Source organism: Cnephaeus nilssonii, assembly GCF_951640355.1.
Source record: "Cnephaeus nilssonii genome assembly, chromosome: 11".
Taxonomy (NCBI): domain Eukaryota; kingdom Metazoa; phylum Chordata; class Mammalia; order Chiroptera; family Vespertilionidae; genus Cnephaeus; species Cnephaeus nilssonii.
In genome coordinates, this window is record NC_137082.1 from 55,509,293 (window position 1) to 55,528,043 (window position 18,751).

Here is an 18,751-nt window from a genome sequence, read left to right on the forward strand (position 1 = left end):
GGGGGATATCTGTAATACTGTCAACAATAAAAATATATATTAAAGATGATTATCACCAGGCATTAGCCAAATTTTATGAGTGGCCCACCCTAAAATGAAAACAAAATGTAGATAATGAAATGAGAGGTAGTAAAGCTAGTAAGTCTAACCAGGAAAACTATTTGAATAGATGAAGGGAAATAGGATTTAGGAAAATATACCTTCCAAGAGCATGAATGTAATAGTTTACATTCTCAACATAATAACTATCATATATGAAAAGCCCACAGGTAACATCATACTCAGTGGTGAAAGACTGAAACCTTTTTCTCTAAGATCAGGAATAAGACAAGGATGTCCACTTTAAGATGATCCTGGAAATCATAGCCAGAGCAATTTGACAAAAAGAAATAAAAGGCATCCAAGTTGTAAAGGAAGAAGTACAAGTATCTCTGTTTGTAGGCAACATTATCTTGCATGTAGAAAACCCTAAAGATTTCACACACAAAAAAAGCTGTTAGAATAAAGTGAGTCAGTGAATACAAAAACACTCAAAAGTCAGTTGTGTTTATATAACAATAATCTAAAAGGGAAATTAAGGAAACAATTCAATTTATAATAGTATCAAAAGAATACGATTATTAGGAGTGTTTAATCAAGGAGGCAAAAGACTTGTACACAGAAAAGCACAAAACATTGCAGAAGAAATAAGTAGGACTCAAATAAATGGAAAGGCATCACATGTTCATGGATTGGAAGATGTAATATTGTTAAGATGTCAATATTACCCAAGGCAGTCTACAGATTTAATAGAATATCAATCAAAATCTCAATTTTTTTTTCAGAAGTAGAAAGTCCATCTTTAAATTCATATGGAATCTCAAGGGACGCTGAGGAGCCAAAAGAATCTTGAAGAAGAACAAAGTTGGAGGTCTCTTAGCTGATTTCAAATTTACCACAAAACTATGATAATTGAAGAATTGTGGTAGTGGCATAAACATAGACATACAGACAAATGGAATAAAAATACTGAGCCTGGCACTATACTCTTGCATATATTGTCAAATGATTTTTGACAAAGGCACCAAGACCATTCAATGGAGAAAGAACAGTCTCTTCAACAAATGGTGTTGGGAAAGCTGGATATCTATGTACAAAAGAATGAAGTTGGACTGTTGCACTATATAAAAAAATTAAAATGGATCAAATAACTAAATGCAAGAACCAAAAGTATAAAACTTTTTGTTGTTGCTGTTAATCTTCACCTGAGGATATTTTCCCATTGATTTTTAGAGAGAGTGAAAGGGAGGAGGGGAGACAGAGAGAAGCGTTGATGTGAGAGAGACACATCGATTGGTCTCCCACACCCACAAGCATTGATGTGAGAGACACATCGATTGGTTGCCTCCCACATCTACTCGGACCAGGGCCGGGCATTGAGCCTGCAACCGAGGTACAGCCCTTGACTGGAATAGAATCCGGGACCCTTCAGTCTATGGGCCAACACTCCATCCGCTGAGCCAAATCAGCAAAACTATAAAACTCAGAAACAGCGGGAAACCTTGATGATGCTGGATTTGGCAATAATTTTTTGGATATGATACCAAAGCACAGGCAACAAAATAAAAAATATAAGACCAGACTATGTAAACATTTGAAATTTCTGTGCAAAGACACAACTGTGAAAAGGCAACCTACAGATTGGGAGAAAATATTTACAAAACATGTATCTGATGAGGAGTTAAATATCCAGAATATATAAAGAACAACAAGTCAACAACAACAAAATCAACCTGATTAAAAAATAGGCAAAGCACATGAATAGATTCTCCAAAGAAAATATACAAATGACTAAAATGCACATGAAAAGACACATGACATCACTAATTAGGGAAATGGAAATCTAGTCACAATAAGATCCACCTCACATCCATTAAGATATGAGGATATGGCAAAACGAACCATTTTGCACTGTTGGTAGGAATGTAAAATTGTACAGCCATTATGGAAAACAGTACACTACTTCCTCAAAAAATTAAAAATGGAATTTTATGATTCAGCAATTCTACTTCTGGGTATATCCAAAAGAGCTGAAAACAGGGTCTTGAAGAGATATGTGTACACCCATGTTCATAGCACCATTATTCACAGTAGCCAAAAGGTGGGGAGCAACCAAGTGTCCATTGATGGGTGAATGGGTGAAGAAAGTGTGTAGACATACAGTGGAATATTGTTCGGCCTTAAAAAGGAATTAATGGTACTGAGATTCAGTTTTGCCAGATGAAGAGAGACTTCTGGAGATTGGTTGCACAACAATGTGGGTATACTGAACACTGCTGATCTGTACACTTAAAAATGGCTGAGATGGTAAGTTTTATGTTATGTGTTTCTTATCACAAGTAAAATTGAAAAAAGATATTTGCATTCATTTCATTTGCATATATATTGGCTTCTCTCTCCCCAAATTTGCAAAATTGGCAAAGCTAGCACTAAGGAAATTCAGGCAGATCTGGGATGAGGAAACCTTTTCACCTAAAGGTCAATAGGGCACAGGAAGGGGTAATTTGAGGGTCATATTCATAGAGAAAAATATTTTAGTTTGGGGATATGTGGTTTTGGGGAGGATAAAGGATCAGAAATACGTAAAAAACGTAATTGCTATACAGTGATAAACATGGAAAATAAAATTGCATCAAAATAATAAGCCAGTTTTAAAAAATACTTTAATCCCATATTAAGGCTAAGGTTTAAGGACATGAAAAGGAGTGGAAAGGAGAACAAGAAATGAAGACACCCAATAAGGAGAGGAGAGAGATGAGCAGACAGAGGGGGAGGCAGAAGTGAAGTGGGAAAATAAGGGCAAGAGAGACCCTGGAAAGGAGGACCATGTAGTTTAGGGAAACTTCTCGGGTCTCATTGCTGTTCACTCCAGGTCTGAGCTGGGTGTTCTTCCTTCCCTCGAAAGTGTCAATTAGCAGCTCTTGATCCTCAAGCCCTTCTGAGACGCTGCACTAAGTCAGACACTCACAGAAGCGGGTCAGAAAAATGATTAAGAACTACGATGCAAGAAGTGACCAGACAGTACTGCTCTAAACTACTGATCCAGTTTGAGGTAAATGAAGGCATTCTAGATTTCTCCAGTGCCTCCCTCAACAACCCTGTCACACTCAGCAACCAAGTGCCTTCCCCTTGGAGGAATCAGCCCATTGCTCTTAAACCCTTTGGGGAAAGGCAGGGAAGACATCTTCCAGGCACTTTTAAGATGACTGCCACAGTTCCCGCTTGTACAGGACCCCCTAGAACTTGCCACGCGCCTTAAAAATGATTAGGGATCCCTTGGGCACCCCTCCAGATGCCTCCAGACTACCCTTCTCACTGTCACATTCCTGCTGCTGGTGTGCCCTGCCCAGGAACCTCTACTACTTTGTGGGGCGCGGCTACAGAGTTTGGACAGGTTCAAGCCTTGGACTGATGAGAGGGCACAGTCCTCTCGTGGCCGCGTGCAAGTCCCAGCGTGGCGGGCAGAGCCCTCCCAGCACAATTATAGCCAACAGCTATAGGCGTAAGCGTGAACCTATGGTCCGAACATGTGGTCCCACATGCCTAAGTGATATAGGCTGCAAGTAAACAAAGCTTGATCAGGTGCATGTAATTGAGTAGGATCGAAACTCACGAGAATGCTGTAAACATCTTGACCACGCCCTTACTTTGCCTCGTGGCATCGGCTATAAAATAAAGACGTGGCTTGTAGTCCGTGGCGCTGCTGGCTCCCCATCAGGGAAGCAGCGTCCCACCGAGTCCCAGCTTTCCTTCTCTTGTCTGTCTTTTCTAATCCTTCACCGCCCCCACTCAGGGTCACTGAACCTGGCTGAGCTGGCGCGGCACATCAGGCGCCCTGGGGCTGAGGATGCCGTGGCCATGCCGGCTCCCCACACTACTTCGGGCCCTCCAGGCTGCTCAATACACCAGTGACTTCTTTAGTTACTAGTGCTGAGAAATGAAAAGCTCTGCAAGACTGCGGAGAAAGGAAAAACAAACATTTAAAGAGGAGTACAGGTCCTTTGGTCAGGAGGGCAGGACACTTTCCAGAGGCAGGGGAACCTCTGCAAGTTCCACGCCCAGGGAATGGAGCTGATCGTTCAGCCCTGCTCCCTACCCCAGGGGGGCCCTTACCCACGCCTGCGTTATTGAACGTGCCGGGAAGCACAAGCATGATGTGGTTGGGCCAGTACTTGCGGTACAGCGGCATCTCATATTCTTTGACCACTAGGAGATGCAGGTGGCTGATGCCCTCCATGGCGTGAAAAAGGTTTAGGAGCCCATGCTCATGGCGACCACTGGAAGGAGTGAAAATAGGACTCTTGACCGCATTCAAATTCTGTTGAAAGAAAAAACACACACACACACAAAAACCAGAGACCAAAAAGGGAAATTAAAACCCTTGGATTTAAGAAGCTTCGAGAACCTGATATAATACCCGATAGTCCTTGTGTCCAGATACTATCACCCACCTTGTCTGAGACCAGGGGCAGTCGCATGCTCTCCAGGTGTTTGCCCTGCTTGCTGAAGACAAAATGACTCTCTTTGGACTTGGGGATGATGAAATAGAGCTGCACCTCTTCTCCCAGCATGGAGGAAGAGAACGTGAACGCGTGAAGGGTGGAGTCAGACACCTACATTTGCAAAGAAGGAAAGCAATGTAAGCTCACAGTTGACAGACTCCAAGGCCGCTTGTTAAGGTTGTTATTGAGAACTTATACCTGCCACAGGACCTGGCCATGGACAGGGTTGGAAAGGCAAATACTTCATCTTCGGCAGCTGCCACTGGTATGAGTGTCAAGCATCTTGTCCCTCCTACACAGCCTGTCCGTGGGAGGCTTGGCACTGTCTTTGCAACCCCAAATAGGCACTGGATACTACTCACTTGCTACTTTCCCCATCATTTGTACTTAAAGATGCTCTGGCAGAAAATAGATACTGTGGGGTACCGGCTCACCTTCTGTGTTCCTACCTTTCCGTTCTTTCTAAATAAAAGCGTAAACATTGACTCCTCTGTATGCCTAGTGGTCAAAACCATCCCATGCTAGAAATAAGGATGTGATTAGGTTGGTGCAAATCAACAAACTTGTTTACTGCTTAAAGGGCCCACCATATAGATCTGTTAGGTAACAGCACCATTTTCACCAACAACCCAAAGGGGGTATCACTAAATACATCATAATACCCAGTTTCCTCAGGATCAGCTTTTTTTCAGCGTCTCGGCTATTCTGACACATGTAACCGTGTTGATGAAGTGACTTAAGACACTAAAATTTAGTTTATTTCCCTCTCTTACCCACCCCCCAGCCACATTCCAGAAAAGCCCAAAGTAATTTTAATCAATCGCTTCATGCACCGTGCTCACAGAGAGCGGCTCCATTTCATAAACAAGCATCCTCAGGCGAGGGCCTGAAAAGGGGAGCCTGAGTTTCCACCCCGTCCGTCCACATGAAGTCACGCTAGGTAGCCGGCAGTGGGGAAGGGCTGCACCTGGGAGGCGGAGGTGAAGTCCATGTACTGGTGGCACTGCTCGCAGTGGTGGAAGGTGTTGTAGGCCGCGTACTTGGTCAGCATCATAGACACAGTTTCTCGTTTCCTGGGCTCTTCAGCTCTGGATTCCTTTATTGCTTCTGTGTACAAAGGGACAGAAAACCTTCCCATGAGATGCATGAAGCCCCTATGCCTGGGAGAAAGTCCCCGGCTCCCTGAAAAGGTTTTTCCAAGGATTCTAGAATTTACACTGAGAAGCGGGTGTGAAAAGTAAAAGGTGGTGTGTGTGTGTGTGTGTGTGTGTGTGTGTGTGTAAGGGAAGAGAAATGCAGAGAGGAGACTTGCTTAAGCTGCTCTCAAAGATTAAACTGCCTCGGGCCTCCTGCCCGACTTAGGTTCCCCTTGACCTTCAGAGGAGATAAGCCTGGCTCCGCTTGCACTGACCTTGTTTGACCCCTGCTTGCTTCTCAGTGTACACCAGGCTCATCAGACTGTACTTGGGATCGTGCACGCTGATGTCAAAGGGCATTTTACTGAAGCTCTCGATGTCGGGCCAGGGCTCTCCCTCGGACTGGCTCCCTCCGCTGCTTTCGCTGTGCTCTGGGACAAGAGGAAAGAAAGTGTGCAGAGCAGGCAGATGGCCCAGCCTCCCTCCCAAGGGTCAGGGACAGAAGGTTTCACGAAATATAAGTTCCAATGGGTGGACAAAGGCATTTCTGGAAAATGAGCTCCCATCCCAAGGTGGAGGGAACCAGAACTGTCCCTTCAAACCCACGCTGGGAGGGACGCCTGCCCTGACTGGCCGCCAGCATTAGCCTCTGCACATTTGGCCCATACCTATGAGATCAACTAGTCTCCCACGTGAGCTCCTTACATTGCTTTAAAAGCTTGTTTAATTTTGGGTGATCTAAGAAGTTCTTAGAGTTTTAGCTGTGGGGTTTTCAGATACCGACAGCCTAGGTACGAGACTTCGGGGATGCGCGGAGCAAGGTCCCCAATGTCTGCTTCATATCAGAACTGTGGGGAAGCTGTACACACCCCGGTGCTTGGGCTACACCCCCTCCCATCTCCTTCATCACCAGGCACCTGTGGGGGCATAAAGCTCTACTCAGGTCCCACATGCAGTCGAGGTTGAGTAGCCCGGGGTTTGGGTTCAGCTGTTGCCCCTGACCACTCACACCTGCAGGCGCCGACCTTAACACTCAGAGTTCCCTGATTGTTGTACGAGTCCCAGATGGCGTGTTTAAAGTGCTCAGACACTGGCAGGCACGTGGTGGGTATGCAACAGATGATATTTATTGTTATTAATAAAATTTGTAAGATCAAAGCTTGACAACTTCCAAAAGGAGAAGGAAGAAACTTTAAAAAAAAAAAAAAGCCTAGTGATGAGAAGTACAGCTCTTATCTTTTTAACACGATGCTGCTTATTTTTCTTTCCTCGGGCTGATGTTTGCATCTTATTTAAAAGCTAACGCTCATTCTAGTTTAAAAAATATATATATTTTATTGATTTTTTACAGAGAGGAAGGGAGAAGGATAGAGAGTTAGAAACATCCATCAGCTGCCTCCTGCACACCTCCCACTGGGGATGTGCCTGCAACCAAGGTACATGCCCTTGACCGGAATTGAACCTGGGACCCTTGAGTCCGCAGGCTGATGCTCTATCCACTGAGCCAAACCAGTTAGGGCTCATTCTAGTTTTTTAAAAAGGGGTCACTGTGCCTCTCCAGAGCACTGACACATCCATGCCACGGAAATGAGGGAGAAGGAATAAAGCCAAACTAACAGCACTCCTTGCTACAAAGGCCAGGCTCGGGGGTCATGGGCTGTGCAAACCGTCGCACAGCTCACTGCACAGATCTGGGGCCCGAGGACAAATGAAGGGTATCGCTGACGGTGGTGCCGAGGGCCTTGTGGGGAAGTCGGCGGGAGGGAGGGCTCCTCCTGGTTGCTTTGGGCCCAGCCCCCTCCAGGCGGCCGAGGGGAGGGTGTTCTGAGGCCAACCGGGAGCTCTGGGTCCCTTCTAAGGTGGGCCCGGTGCAGCTCAGCTGGGTCACACGGAGATGAGGCTGGGACCATGGACGGTGTGTGTGTGTCTGGGATCATGCATATGAGCTGGTAATGATATAGGGCCAAAGTGATTTTAAAATGATTAAATATGGCTGATTTTACCTAGTCTTGCTCTGGATTAAACTAGACCCTTGGGCTTGTCACAGAACAGGTCAATTATTTAGGAAAAGCACGTGAGGTGAGACCTCCAAGGCTAATCTGACAGAAGACGCCAGGGCCTTTCCCTCCTTCTCGCTCGAGAACTTCCACCTCATTACCTCTACTTACCTCCAGTGTCTCTCCCTCGGACCCCTCCCCCCTTTCCCTCCAGCACAGTCAGTCATTCTGAGACGTGAAGCCAGATTCAAGGTCACGCTATCCTTAGTCATAAGCTAATGCTGGCTGAGCCCTGCTCACACCAATTTCAGGATGGGCTACAGAGCGGGACTGCCCCCCAGGTGCCAGCCGGGGAAACGCTGGGAAGGGGGCACAGCTGGGATGATCTTACTGAACACCAGCCCCACAGCCGATAGCATGAGCCCCTGCGTGTCACTGCCGACGTGAAGGGGTTTGTTTGTTCATGGCTCAGGCTTCACCTGCACACGGAAGTTTTCATTTCACAAGAGTAATTAACCCATATACCTTCCCTCAGAGCCTGCGGTTAACATAGAAGATACACTGACTATGCCCTAACCGGTTTGGTTCAGTGGATAGAGCGTCGGCCTGCGGACTGAAAGGTCCCAGGTTTGATTCCGGTGAAGGGCATGTACCTTGGTTGCGGGCACATCCCCAGTGGGGGGTGTGCAGGAGGCAGCTGATCGATGTTTCTCTCTCATCGATGTTTCTAACTCTCTATCCCTCTCCCTTCCTCTCTGTAAAAAAATCAATAAAATATATATATATAAAAAGAAGATACACTGACTCACCAGCAAAGCCCTAGTCTCCAGAATATAAAACATGCCCAGACCATTAAGCTCAGCACCACAACTGAATTTTAAACCTAAATGATTCCACCACCTAAGCCATTAATCAACCACACAGAGCTTCATAAAATGCCTTTTTGCCCAGCGCCTGGCGGCATGCGGAGATGTGGAGGTTCAAAGAAGGGGAAGACTCCCCTGCTGACCTCCAGAGGCTAGAGCACAGCCACAGTTGACTCACACCCACTTGCCGGCACGTCACCTTGACTCTCACAGGATCCCTGCACATGCGTCCCCGAAGAGATCCCCGAAGGTAAGGGAAGCTCCGGGTTTGGTGCTAACGTCCCACGTCTCGACCCTGCCCGCCCAGGCTCAGAACTCACCTGTGTTGATCTCTCCCTCATCATACACATCCACCTCCAGGAGCCTGATGAGCATGCGGAAGAGGATCCTAAGGAACTGCAAATAGGAGCCCGTCTTTCCCACCTGGTGGAGACAATTTTCAATGGGGAGAGAGGGAAGGAAAAGAGGTTTCACCCGAGAGCCCTGAATGAGGGCCCCATTGTTCTGGGTCACACCCCTCTCCTTCTGCCCCCTGGCTTCTTTCCTTCTTGGGGGCCCCAGCTTAGGATAGGGTCTGGCCCCGGTCCTACCTGGGGGGGCCCAGTCAGCAGCAGCCGTCGGGGGTGGCAGGCCCGGGCGCCGGAGTTGGGGTCGGGCTGGTTGCTGTAGTCGGCGTGGTGCTGCCGAGCCGAGGTCCACTGCCTGTAGTAGAGGGACTGCTCCTCGCTGCCCATGTCCTTGTGCAGGAGCGGCCGCAGGGAGCTCACCCAGGCCACGTCGGCGTGGGGCAGCAGGGATGCCGAGGACGGCAGCTTGCCTCCCCTCTGGGAGCCCAGGAGGCTGTAGGCCGCTTTGGACAGGATCACGATTGGGGGCAGGGTGGCGTGCAAGCCCCTACAGCCTTGGACAGGCCCAGCGGGCCACGGGAGGGCCCGTGGACCCGAGGAGGAGGAGGATGACGATGAAGGCTTGGAGGTGGTGCTGCTCGCCATCTGGGGGCCCAGGGAATCGCACTCCTGCTTCAGGGTCTCCCCAGCTCCCGCGGTGCCTGCAGAGACCCCTTCCTCCAGCCCCGTGCTGTTGGCTGGGCTCTGGAAGCTGGGGGTCAGGGGCTGCTTCTGGGACTTGTCCGCGGTGCTGGAAGAGCTCACCCCATTCTCCATGATGGAGCCTGAAAGCAGATGGACAGAGCCCACCCTGTGACTGATGCCAGGGCTCCTGGCACCTCCAGGAAGAAGGGCAAGGCCAGGAAACCAGGCTCTGTGCACCAGCTCCAGAAGCCATGCTGGAAATCTTCCCCTGCCCTCCCTCCGCACGCCTCTTCCGCTCCCCTGGCCTGGCTCAGGGCGGGACGGGCCAATGGGAGACACTGGCTGGAAACCGGTTGTTTACTCCCTGGCTCGCCCCAGCAGGGTCTCCAGGGTGGGCAGCCTTTCTCCACGAGGGCTGCGGCCCTGTCATGCTGGCTCCTCTGGCTTCCTCGGGCCCGGCAGGGTCAGGGCACCCTGGGGTTACCTGTATCCCATCTTTGTAAACAGTCCATTATTAAACGTTCCTCAATGACCTCATCTGGACGTGCTAGCTGATTCACTCCAGAACACGGACCACTGCAGGCGCCCCATTCCAGTCCTGCTCAAGTGGCACCGCCACCTCCTGGGTCTGAGGACCTCACCCTCCTGGCTGTGGACAACCTCCCTGGCTGTGGCCACTTCCACGGGCGCCCAAACCAGCGTGGGGAACGCCTCCAGGGGAAGGAGGATGGAAGCATAATCTACTCCTAATGAGGTGCTGCCCACCCTGGAGACCCTACTGGGATCTCGCCCAGAGGCCCCTGCACATTTGGCCAATTCACTACAAATGTGTTTTCCCCCTAATAGGGCAGCCGCTCTTTGGTTTGAGGACACACCTAAGGCTCATTACATTTAGGACTGAGGCCCTCTCTGGGCTCAGAGCCTTGCTTCCCAGGCATGTAGGCCAAATCCCAACCTTGGGAGATTCTAGATCTAGATCAGTGGTGGGCAAACTGCAGCTTGCGAGCCACATGTGGCTCTTTGGCCCCTTGAGTGTGGCTCTTCCACAAAATATCACGTGCGGGCGCGCACATACAGTGCGATTGAAACTTCGTGGCCCATGCGCAGAAGTTGGTTTGCGGCTCTCAAAAGAAATTTCAATCATTGTACGGTTGATATTTGGCTCTGTTGACTAATGAGTTTGCCGACCACTGACCTAGATGAACACCGGGAACTGGAGGTTATTGCAACCAAGTCACTCCACGTGCTCATCTGCCTCTTGTTGTCTTCCCATGTTGTATGAGAGGATGCCTTTCGGTCACAGCTCTGACCTTCAGGGTCCACATGTCTTCGCACTTTGAGCAGTGAGCCTTCCCGAGGACCCTGAGGGATGTGTGCTCCGTGGTGTGAGCACAGCCTCCATGTCAGGTTGTCCCCAAAGGGAGGGAAATTCTAAATAGCAGAAGGCAAACCATTGCCTTTGTGTGAGTTCATCAGAGCAAGGCCAAGACCATGTGAGCTTCAAGATGCGACAGCCATCCTCCCTTCTGTTACCCTTTCCTGTCCTTGCCCTTATTCTGAACTAGTCTCAGAGAGAAACCTGGGGAGCCTTTAGTGGAGGGGCAGGAGGTACAGCCCTGGTCCCTGGGGAGCAGCTGAGCCCACCCAGTAGGACAGTCCTCAAGCTCTTTAGGCTGATGGTCACCATTGAAAGAGAAAACCCCACCAATAACAGCCTTTTTAGTTCCCACAGGGAGCCATCTAACAGCTACAGGATGAACAGAAAGACCAGTGCTGCTTCCGGACACGCAGTGGTGTGTGTGTTTGCGTGCCTGTCATAGTGACGGATGGAGGAAGGGAAACGGGGACAGAGGAACATGACTGAGGTTACCTCTGGTAGGCGCTTTTCATTTCTACTCTCTCCTCTCTATTTTGCTATATGCTCCAAGTTTTCTATGTTAAGTTTTATTACTTTCATAGTCAGAAACAAATGGAAATACCGTCGTATTTGTTATAATACAATTTATCAGAAGAAAACGCACGTGGAGCACTGCCATGGGCCATATGGTAATGCTGCAAGAGAGGGCTGGCAGGCTGCATGGTGGACCATCAGTCAGCCAGTGGCCCCAGAGTAGCTTTCAGGATACAAACACTTGCCATTAAGTACTTAGAAAAGTCATCCATCCATCCATCCATCCATCCGTTCATTCATTCACTCATTCAAACAAATGCTTTGTGCCAGGTACTAAGCCAACTAACACAAACTTACAGCTTCAGGGTCTGGAAGGAAGAGAGGGCCTCTGTGCAAATACCGGACACATAGTGTCCATGAGATCATTAGGGTAGGAGAGACCAGAGGAAATGTGCAAACTAAGGTTGATAAAATTTAGTCACCCTATTTGGCCTATTATCAAGTTTGCCGTTAAATGTTTTCCCATAGAAGTATTCTGTGGCTGTTCAACAGTCATGCTTTCTAAGTTTCTCTCCCAGGAAACAGGTCTGGATGGGATGCCTGAGCCACAGTAGACTCCTCTGAGCACCTCGAGGGATGCCAGTAGATGCCTCTACCTTCCACACAACTCCCTCCCTTCTTATTCCCCTTCCTCATCCTTCGAAAGAGAAAAGAGAGTACTGACCCGAGGTTCCCGTGATGGCACTGCTGTTGCTCTGGGGCCTCTCCAGATCGATCAGCAGCTCATCCGAGTCATTCTCGCTCACGGTGGCTCTCTCCTGCTCCTTCCCGCTGAGGTCCAGGGCAACAGTGGACCCCCGGATGACCTCTTTTGAGACATAGCAGCACGCCAGACCCACCTCCTGCTCCAGGGCTGTGCGAGTTAAATAGCTTGAATCAATTAACCGGAGGTCACAGTACTTCAAAGACCTGCACAAAAGTAATGATGTTTTTGGTGAGACCATCTGCTTTGTATGTGGTTACCTCTGGTAGGGGCAGCGTTGGTGTATGTCTGGATAGCTGGATGTCTCCCAGAAGCTAAAGTCATGGGTTTCAGTGCCAAGTAAACCTTGATTTAAACCTCAGCTCTGCCATCTCCTAGCTGTTATGATGTCATCCTAGTCACTTCATTTTATCCAACTGTAAACAGATTAACAGTGCCTGGCTAATATGATTTTTGTAAAGAATGAATGGCAGGACACATATAAAGCATTTAAGGCAATACATTACACAGTAAGCACTCAGTTAATGCAATTATTACTGTTCTTGCCATCAATCTGAAGGCCTTAGATCCTTGAAGGGGTTGGGGACAGCAGATTAAGAGACTTCATCCATAAAGAAAGCCTGATTTTGGGTAGGTGCCTTTCCTCTCTGCCTCTCTGGCTGCCCTGCTTTAATGAATAAACATTTCTCTCTATGGCTATCTTCCATTCCCAAAATTGCTAGGTGATCTCTGGAAAGTCAAAAGAAGGAATCAAAGAAAGCTTTATTTCTTATATCCCTGAAAAAAATTCCATTTTCTCTTGCCAAATGAATGAGATGGTTAAGCATCAGCTAAGTTTTAACCTTCAGCTCAGCTGGGCAACTCATAAAAAATGTACCTGGGAAAGGTTTCTCCAAGAGGATCTTTGCCAGTTAATATCACAATACAAGGCAGACCTTCTAAGTCTTGGTATGTCCGAGGGATCCATTCTTCAGGTTCATTTCCTCTCCAGGTCTGTAGAAAGGGGCCCATAAGATAAAATTAAAACCCCTTACTTACATTTCCATCTTTAAAAAAATTTCTAGGTCCAGATTTTTTAATACACATCTGTGCTTCCAAATGACTTCCAGTAAGTATGTGTACACATTTTAATTGCTACTAAAAAGCACACACAGAACATGCTAGAAGAATGTGGCCTATAGTTATATCTGAATAGGATGAAACAGGAGATCTTGGTATACATCATGCATTAGCCACACAGGCCAAAGAAATGATCTGAAATATCCCACAAACCTTACAGAAAAAACCTGGTTAAAATACTTGACTCAAGGCTCTTAAACATACATTCTTCACATAATAAACAGACTCTGAGACTGATTGAAAAAGAGAGTTTTAGCCCAGCTGGCATGGCTCAGTGGTTGAGTGTCAACCTATGAACAAGGAGGTCACGGTTTGATTCCTGGTCAAGGGCACATGCCCGGGTTGTGGGCTTGATCCCCAGGGTGGGGCATGCAGGAGGCAGCCAATCAATGATTCTCTCTCATCATTGATGTTTCTATCTCTCTCTCCTTCTCCCTTCCTCTCTGAAACCAATAAAAATATATTTTAAAAAAGAAAAGACAGTTTCAGTTGTGAGTGACTAAAAAATTAATCTCAACAAAACCCCATGAAACAGAAATTTTCACCAAGAAAATCATGAAGTTATCTACCTCTGATAGTTATTTTTCCTCTTTCTCCCTTTATTGACTTTGAAAATAACTGACAAGTAATAATTGGCTTTCGGCTCCAAAAAGTCTTTCTCAAGAAGGCTAAAAATAGGACCAAACCTGGGCCAACAAAAAGCCTATCCCTTCCTTGGAAGAGTACTGCAATTAGCTCATGACTTTACATAGAGTCTATTAAGCATCAGCTTCTCTTATATATCAACACATTTGTACATGTACACACGTTTATAATAAATGGAATGTAAATCTTGAAAACATGAATATATCAATGAATGAAAAAAATCTCACTAACTTGAAAGATGTTCAAAAGTGAAAAGATCTTACATTTTTAATATTTCCTACAACTTTTGTGATATTATACTATGTTAGTACAGTTTTGGTAATATTTAAAATCTTTTTTTCTTAAAATATTAATGTTTATTTTATGTAAATGGATAATTATTTTGTACCTACAATTTGGTAATAGATTTATTTTGTATATTGGAAAAAAATATCTTACAGATTCTTCTAATTTAGAGCAGAAAAAATAGAGCATCTTTTACATAGACAAGGTGGTTTCTACCTTTTATACAAGTATGTAGCATCTAACTATGCTTTATATCAGCTTTCTAGCCCTAGTTATTTTAAGAAATAAACTGACACTTCTGATAATGGTTGGGAACAAGGACTAAGAAGTGAGGTGTTAAGTAATGCATGCAATGTTATTTTAAAATAGATGGGTAGCCCTAACCGGTTTGGCTCAGTGGATAGAGCATCGGCCTGCGGACTGAAAGGTCCCAGGTTCGATTCAGGTCAAGGGCATGTACCTTGGTTGTGGGCACATCCCCAGTAGGGGGTGTGCAGGAGGCAGCTGATTGATGTTTCTTTCTCATCGACGTTTCTAACTCTGTATCCCTCTCCCTCCCTCTCTGTAAAAAATCAATAAAATATATTTAAAAAATAAAATAGATGGGTACTTCCTTTGCTAAACATAACATGGGATAAAAAGAAACTTAAAAAGCAAGAAATAATCTGATAAAAAAATTTGTTGATGTCTAGAAATACCAGTCTTTAGAAATAAATGTACTAACAATTATTCAAATGAAATGTATATGCTTTGTAAAACTGGAAGAACTGTAACCTTGTTGCCAAATCTTTGATCATATATTTGCATACTAAGAGGAAATCGGTGCATCTACGCAACTTCACAAGTTTGAGAAACTTTTCATGTACTAGACAAATCAATCTATCAGAATTTTTTTTCAAGTATTAGAAGAAAGGTCTCTACAAAAATTCAGTTTTCCATACCTTTTCATATGAAAGGGAACCATGACTTTACGTGATTTATAGCAAATAATTCTTCAGATAGGAAACATTTTATGTACAGCCATCCCACTGGACTCATGATTTCCCTGACACTGGGGTTCTCCCTGAATATATTTTATCTCTCAGAAACCATCCATAGACCATGGTTCCACCAAGACTAATGAGGTCAGGTTACAATGATGCGATAACAGGTGTTATATTTTACTACAAAAGATGTGTTTTCAAAAGATTAAACAAATCTTGCTTTCACTCTTGACTAGTCAGAGCTAGCCAAACCACTATAAAATGCCTTTCTGTCACGTTGCTACTCCTGATGAATGGTGGCTGCAGGTCTTAGATAGACTGACCCCGCCCAGGGTGATGCCACTGCAGAGGCACTTAAGACAACAAAAAAGGGTGGGTGAGCACTGAGTTCCAGGAGAATATGGGGTTCAAGGCCAAGGAAACCTAATGGACTCTTCACAGGCGGAATGCTTCTGGAGGAACTGATTTAGATCTAAACCCCGTACCCTTCCAAAGTGCTTGTAGTCACTTCTAAGTTAACCACAACCCATGAAGGGTAATTGGAAGGAAGCACAGAAACAAGACCATCTAATAAAAGAAGAGGCACTGGATTTCACCCGAGGCCAGAGATAAAAAGCACAGCCATGGCATCCCCACAACAGTACAGGAGACTGGTAACGTAGAAATCAAAGGGCGAAGCAGAGACCACCTGGCAAACGACAGTCTTGCTTAGGATGTGACCATTTCAACAGGATTTCATATTTTCACTTCCACACCAATAGTTTTAGCAGGATGAATTAACATGATCCAGTGGTTTTGAAAATATGAAAATCTCTTTTGTGTGGTTGGTGCCTGGCAGCTACTCATACCAATGGGGAGAGAACAGCTTTGAGACACCCCCTCCCCCCCCCCACCGCCCTTTGTGTATGGCGGCTCTCAGAACAGCACCTGCACAGAGCAGTCACCCTCTAAAAGCCCTGCCGGTGATTCTGATATGCTGTCAGCCAGGTTCAGAGCCTCAGTTCTTGATTGTGGCTTTGAAACTGTGGCCCGGAGGAGCAAATTACTAGGACCTGCTGATTTATACCGACTTAGTAATTGGCACTTCTGAAGGGTCTGAACAAATGACCTAAGGCTCTAATAAGAGCTACACTTGGTCAGTGTCAATGGAAACCCAGCAAAGACCTCGCAGCCTCACATCCTTTAAAAATCCTCTCTTGGCAACAGGTGTGGGGGACCACACAGAGCAGTGCTGATGATTTACCTTTCCACAGTTTTCACCAGCAGCACTATTCACCTTGTCTCAAGACCTATGTCTCAATGAGTTTCAGGACTCTTCTTTGTTAGTCATCCTAGGAATGCTGCTGGAATGTGGTTCACAACTATAATTTAAAATGGTGAACATTATATCTGTATCTGAAACAGAAATGGTGCAATTTCCACTAAAAATAGGAGTTTTTCTATTTTTAGGTTTGTTCCTGTCGTTCATCAAGCTAATACAAGATATTGTGTTTGCATTTTGGATTATTCCATTGGGTTGGCTGATAGAATGCAATAAAAAAGTTTGTATTTGCAGAATGCTTCGTGGACACTAAATAATGATCCCAAGATTAGAGGCCTTAGAGATCCCACAGTCCAACTGTCATTTGCAGACGGGAAACAGCAGCCCAGGGTGACCATGCAACTCCCCCAAGACGATGTGATTCTTTTCGTAAGAGGTGTGCCAAAGCAGATTTGTGTAAACTCAGTTTAGTTCCGTAGTTAGTGCAGGGTGCAGACACCAGGTCAGTCTAAGTCAGACATACAACACCTGGCTCTGTGCTGCACCGATACATAGGCAGGGATTTTATTAAATGCTTTTAAATGGCTAGGACACTCCAGATTATGAAAAACGTGAGCAGGGCACAAGGTAGGGAGTTAGTTGATTTAGGAATTCTCTCACACTCCCCATGCCTAACAGCGGGTGCTTAGGAAAAGCAGGCATCTCCTGGCCGTGCAGAGGGAGTGGGCTTGCTCATGCACCAAGTCCCTGTGCAGGATGCTCGGAGAGTCTCCCTCCAGCCCAAGCCTTGGGGCTGAGCGTCAAAGCAAGTTCGAAGAAACAACAAACTGTTGAAGAATCCACATGCAATAGGGCAGGGAACAGTTCTACATGAGTATTGAAGACAAAACAATACTTTACCGACTCTAGACATGAGCTGACAGGCTAGATAGACAGAAAAGAATTAGTGCATCCATGATACTTATGTAAAGGCGTACCCCACAGAGGCCGGAGAGAACAACTTACCTTTTTATTTCTGAGAAAACAGATGGCCGTGGGCTAGATGCATCTCAGACAAGGTCAATAAACATGGGGTCAAATTGGGTCATCTCATTTTTGCACCTGCAGTTGGAGAGCATGGAAGACCAACTGCATGCACATGCTAAAAGAACGGGGAAGCTTGACAGAAACTTAATAAACTGGTTCCAATTAGGAAAGTGAACATCTCCTTTAGTTTAGCCTTAACAGTGTCAGGAAGATCAGACTGACACGTGTGCAAAACCCTGTGAAACTCAGGCCACCTATGTGGGATTTCCAGAAAACCGAAACACACGGAATTTCGAAGGAGAAATGTCTGCCCAGCGCTAACCTTTAATCGTGCCACAAAGTGAGTTGCAACACTGACTTCAGAGGCAGGGTTCCCAAGGATGATCTCAAAGCGGTACTGCAGGCCCAGCTTGTCGCGCACTTCCTGCAGCCGCTCCTTGGCCAACATCGCCAGCTGCACGGAGGGCACCCTGATAACGAGCATGTGTCCCCTCCCACTCTTGGTTTTTCCTGGGGAGCTGATGAGGTCATCCATAATGCTGAGCGTTTCTGGTGTGCTGTGGTCTCGGAGGGACGCCATGGTGGTGAGGGCCATCAGAGCTTCCGAGTACTGCTGGATGAGGAGGTAGCAGCGGACGACCATGCTGTGCAGCCTGGGGTACCTTCAACAGAACACAGGGAGCTAGTACTCGGCCCAGGACTTGCTGGGACAGTAAGGTCCACATGGTTGGAACCCAGACCAACCGTGGTGGGAAGGGGTTAGTGATCAGTGGCAGCTCTGAGTTAGAAGGTTGTCAGCTTATTTCCGAACCTTAGGATTGCATTAAAGGAAACTGAGACTTTAATATCATGTCTGTAGCATACCAGACATAAAAAGAGTAATTATTATTACTAATTCGAGGCTAGCCCCACAGATAGCAGTATGAATCTTCCCATAAAATGTGACTTGGTGCTGGAGGACACTTGGAGCTGACTGGAGAAACAGCACCCCCTAGTGGTGCAGCCTCCTATCACCACAGCCGCCTCAGTAAAGGGAACCTGGGAAGGAGCAGGGCTGTTTCCTGGCTTCACTCAATTGCCACCTCACCCCACCTCCTGCCTAGACTGCCTGGTAAAAAGATCACTTTACTAAAATTGGCAGTTTTTACAAGTTCGGAGCAGGCAGAAAATAAATCTCTCATGTATGTGCTAGACCTCAGAAAGCCAG

General features: G+C 46.5%; 1 protein-coding gene across 3 annotated transcripts in view; it reads right to left on the reverse strand.

The window, feature by feature from the left end:
* GREB1L (GREB1 like retinoic acid receptor coactivator) overlaps window positions 1-18,751 on the reverse strand; it is a 220,129-nt gene that overhangs the window by 12,896 nt on the left and 188,482 nt on the right. For all 3 annotated transcript variants that reach the window (XM_079784210.1, XM_079784211.1, XM_079784212.1), the window contains 9 exons: window positions 17,867-18,206; window positions 13,103-13,218; window positions 12,187-12,431; window positions 9,131-9,711; window positions 8,861-8,963; window positions 5,953-6,108; window positions 5,509-5,648; window positions 4,491-4,652; window positions 4,153-4,357 (listed from right to left, as the gene is read on the reverse strand). In XM_079784210.1, coding sequence (XP_079640336.1) covers window positions 4,153-4,357; window positions 4,491-4,652; window positions 5,509-5,648; window positions 5,953-6,108; window positions 8,861-8,963; window positions 9,131-9,711; window positions 12,187-12,431; window positions 13,103-13,218; window positions 17,867-18,206 — 2,048 coding nt within the window. The remainder of the gene's footprint in view (window positions 1-4,152; window positions 4,358-4,490; window positions 4,653-5,508; window positions 5,649-5,952; window positions 6,109-8,860; window positions 8,964-9,130; window positions 9,712-12,186; window positions 12,432-13,102; window positions 13,219-17,866; window positions 18,207-18,751) is intronic.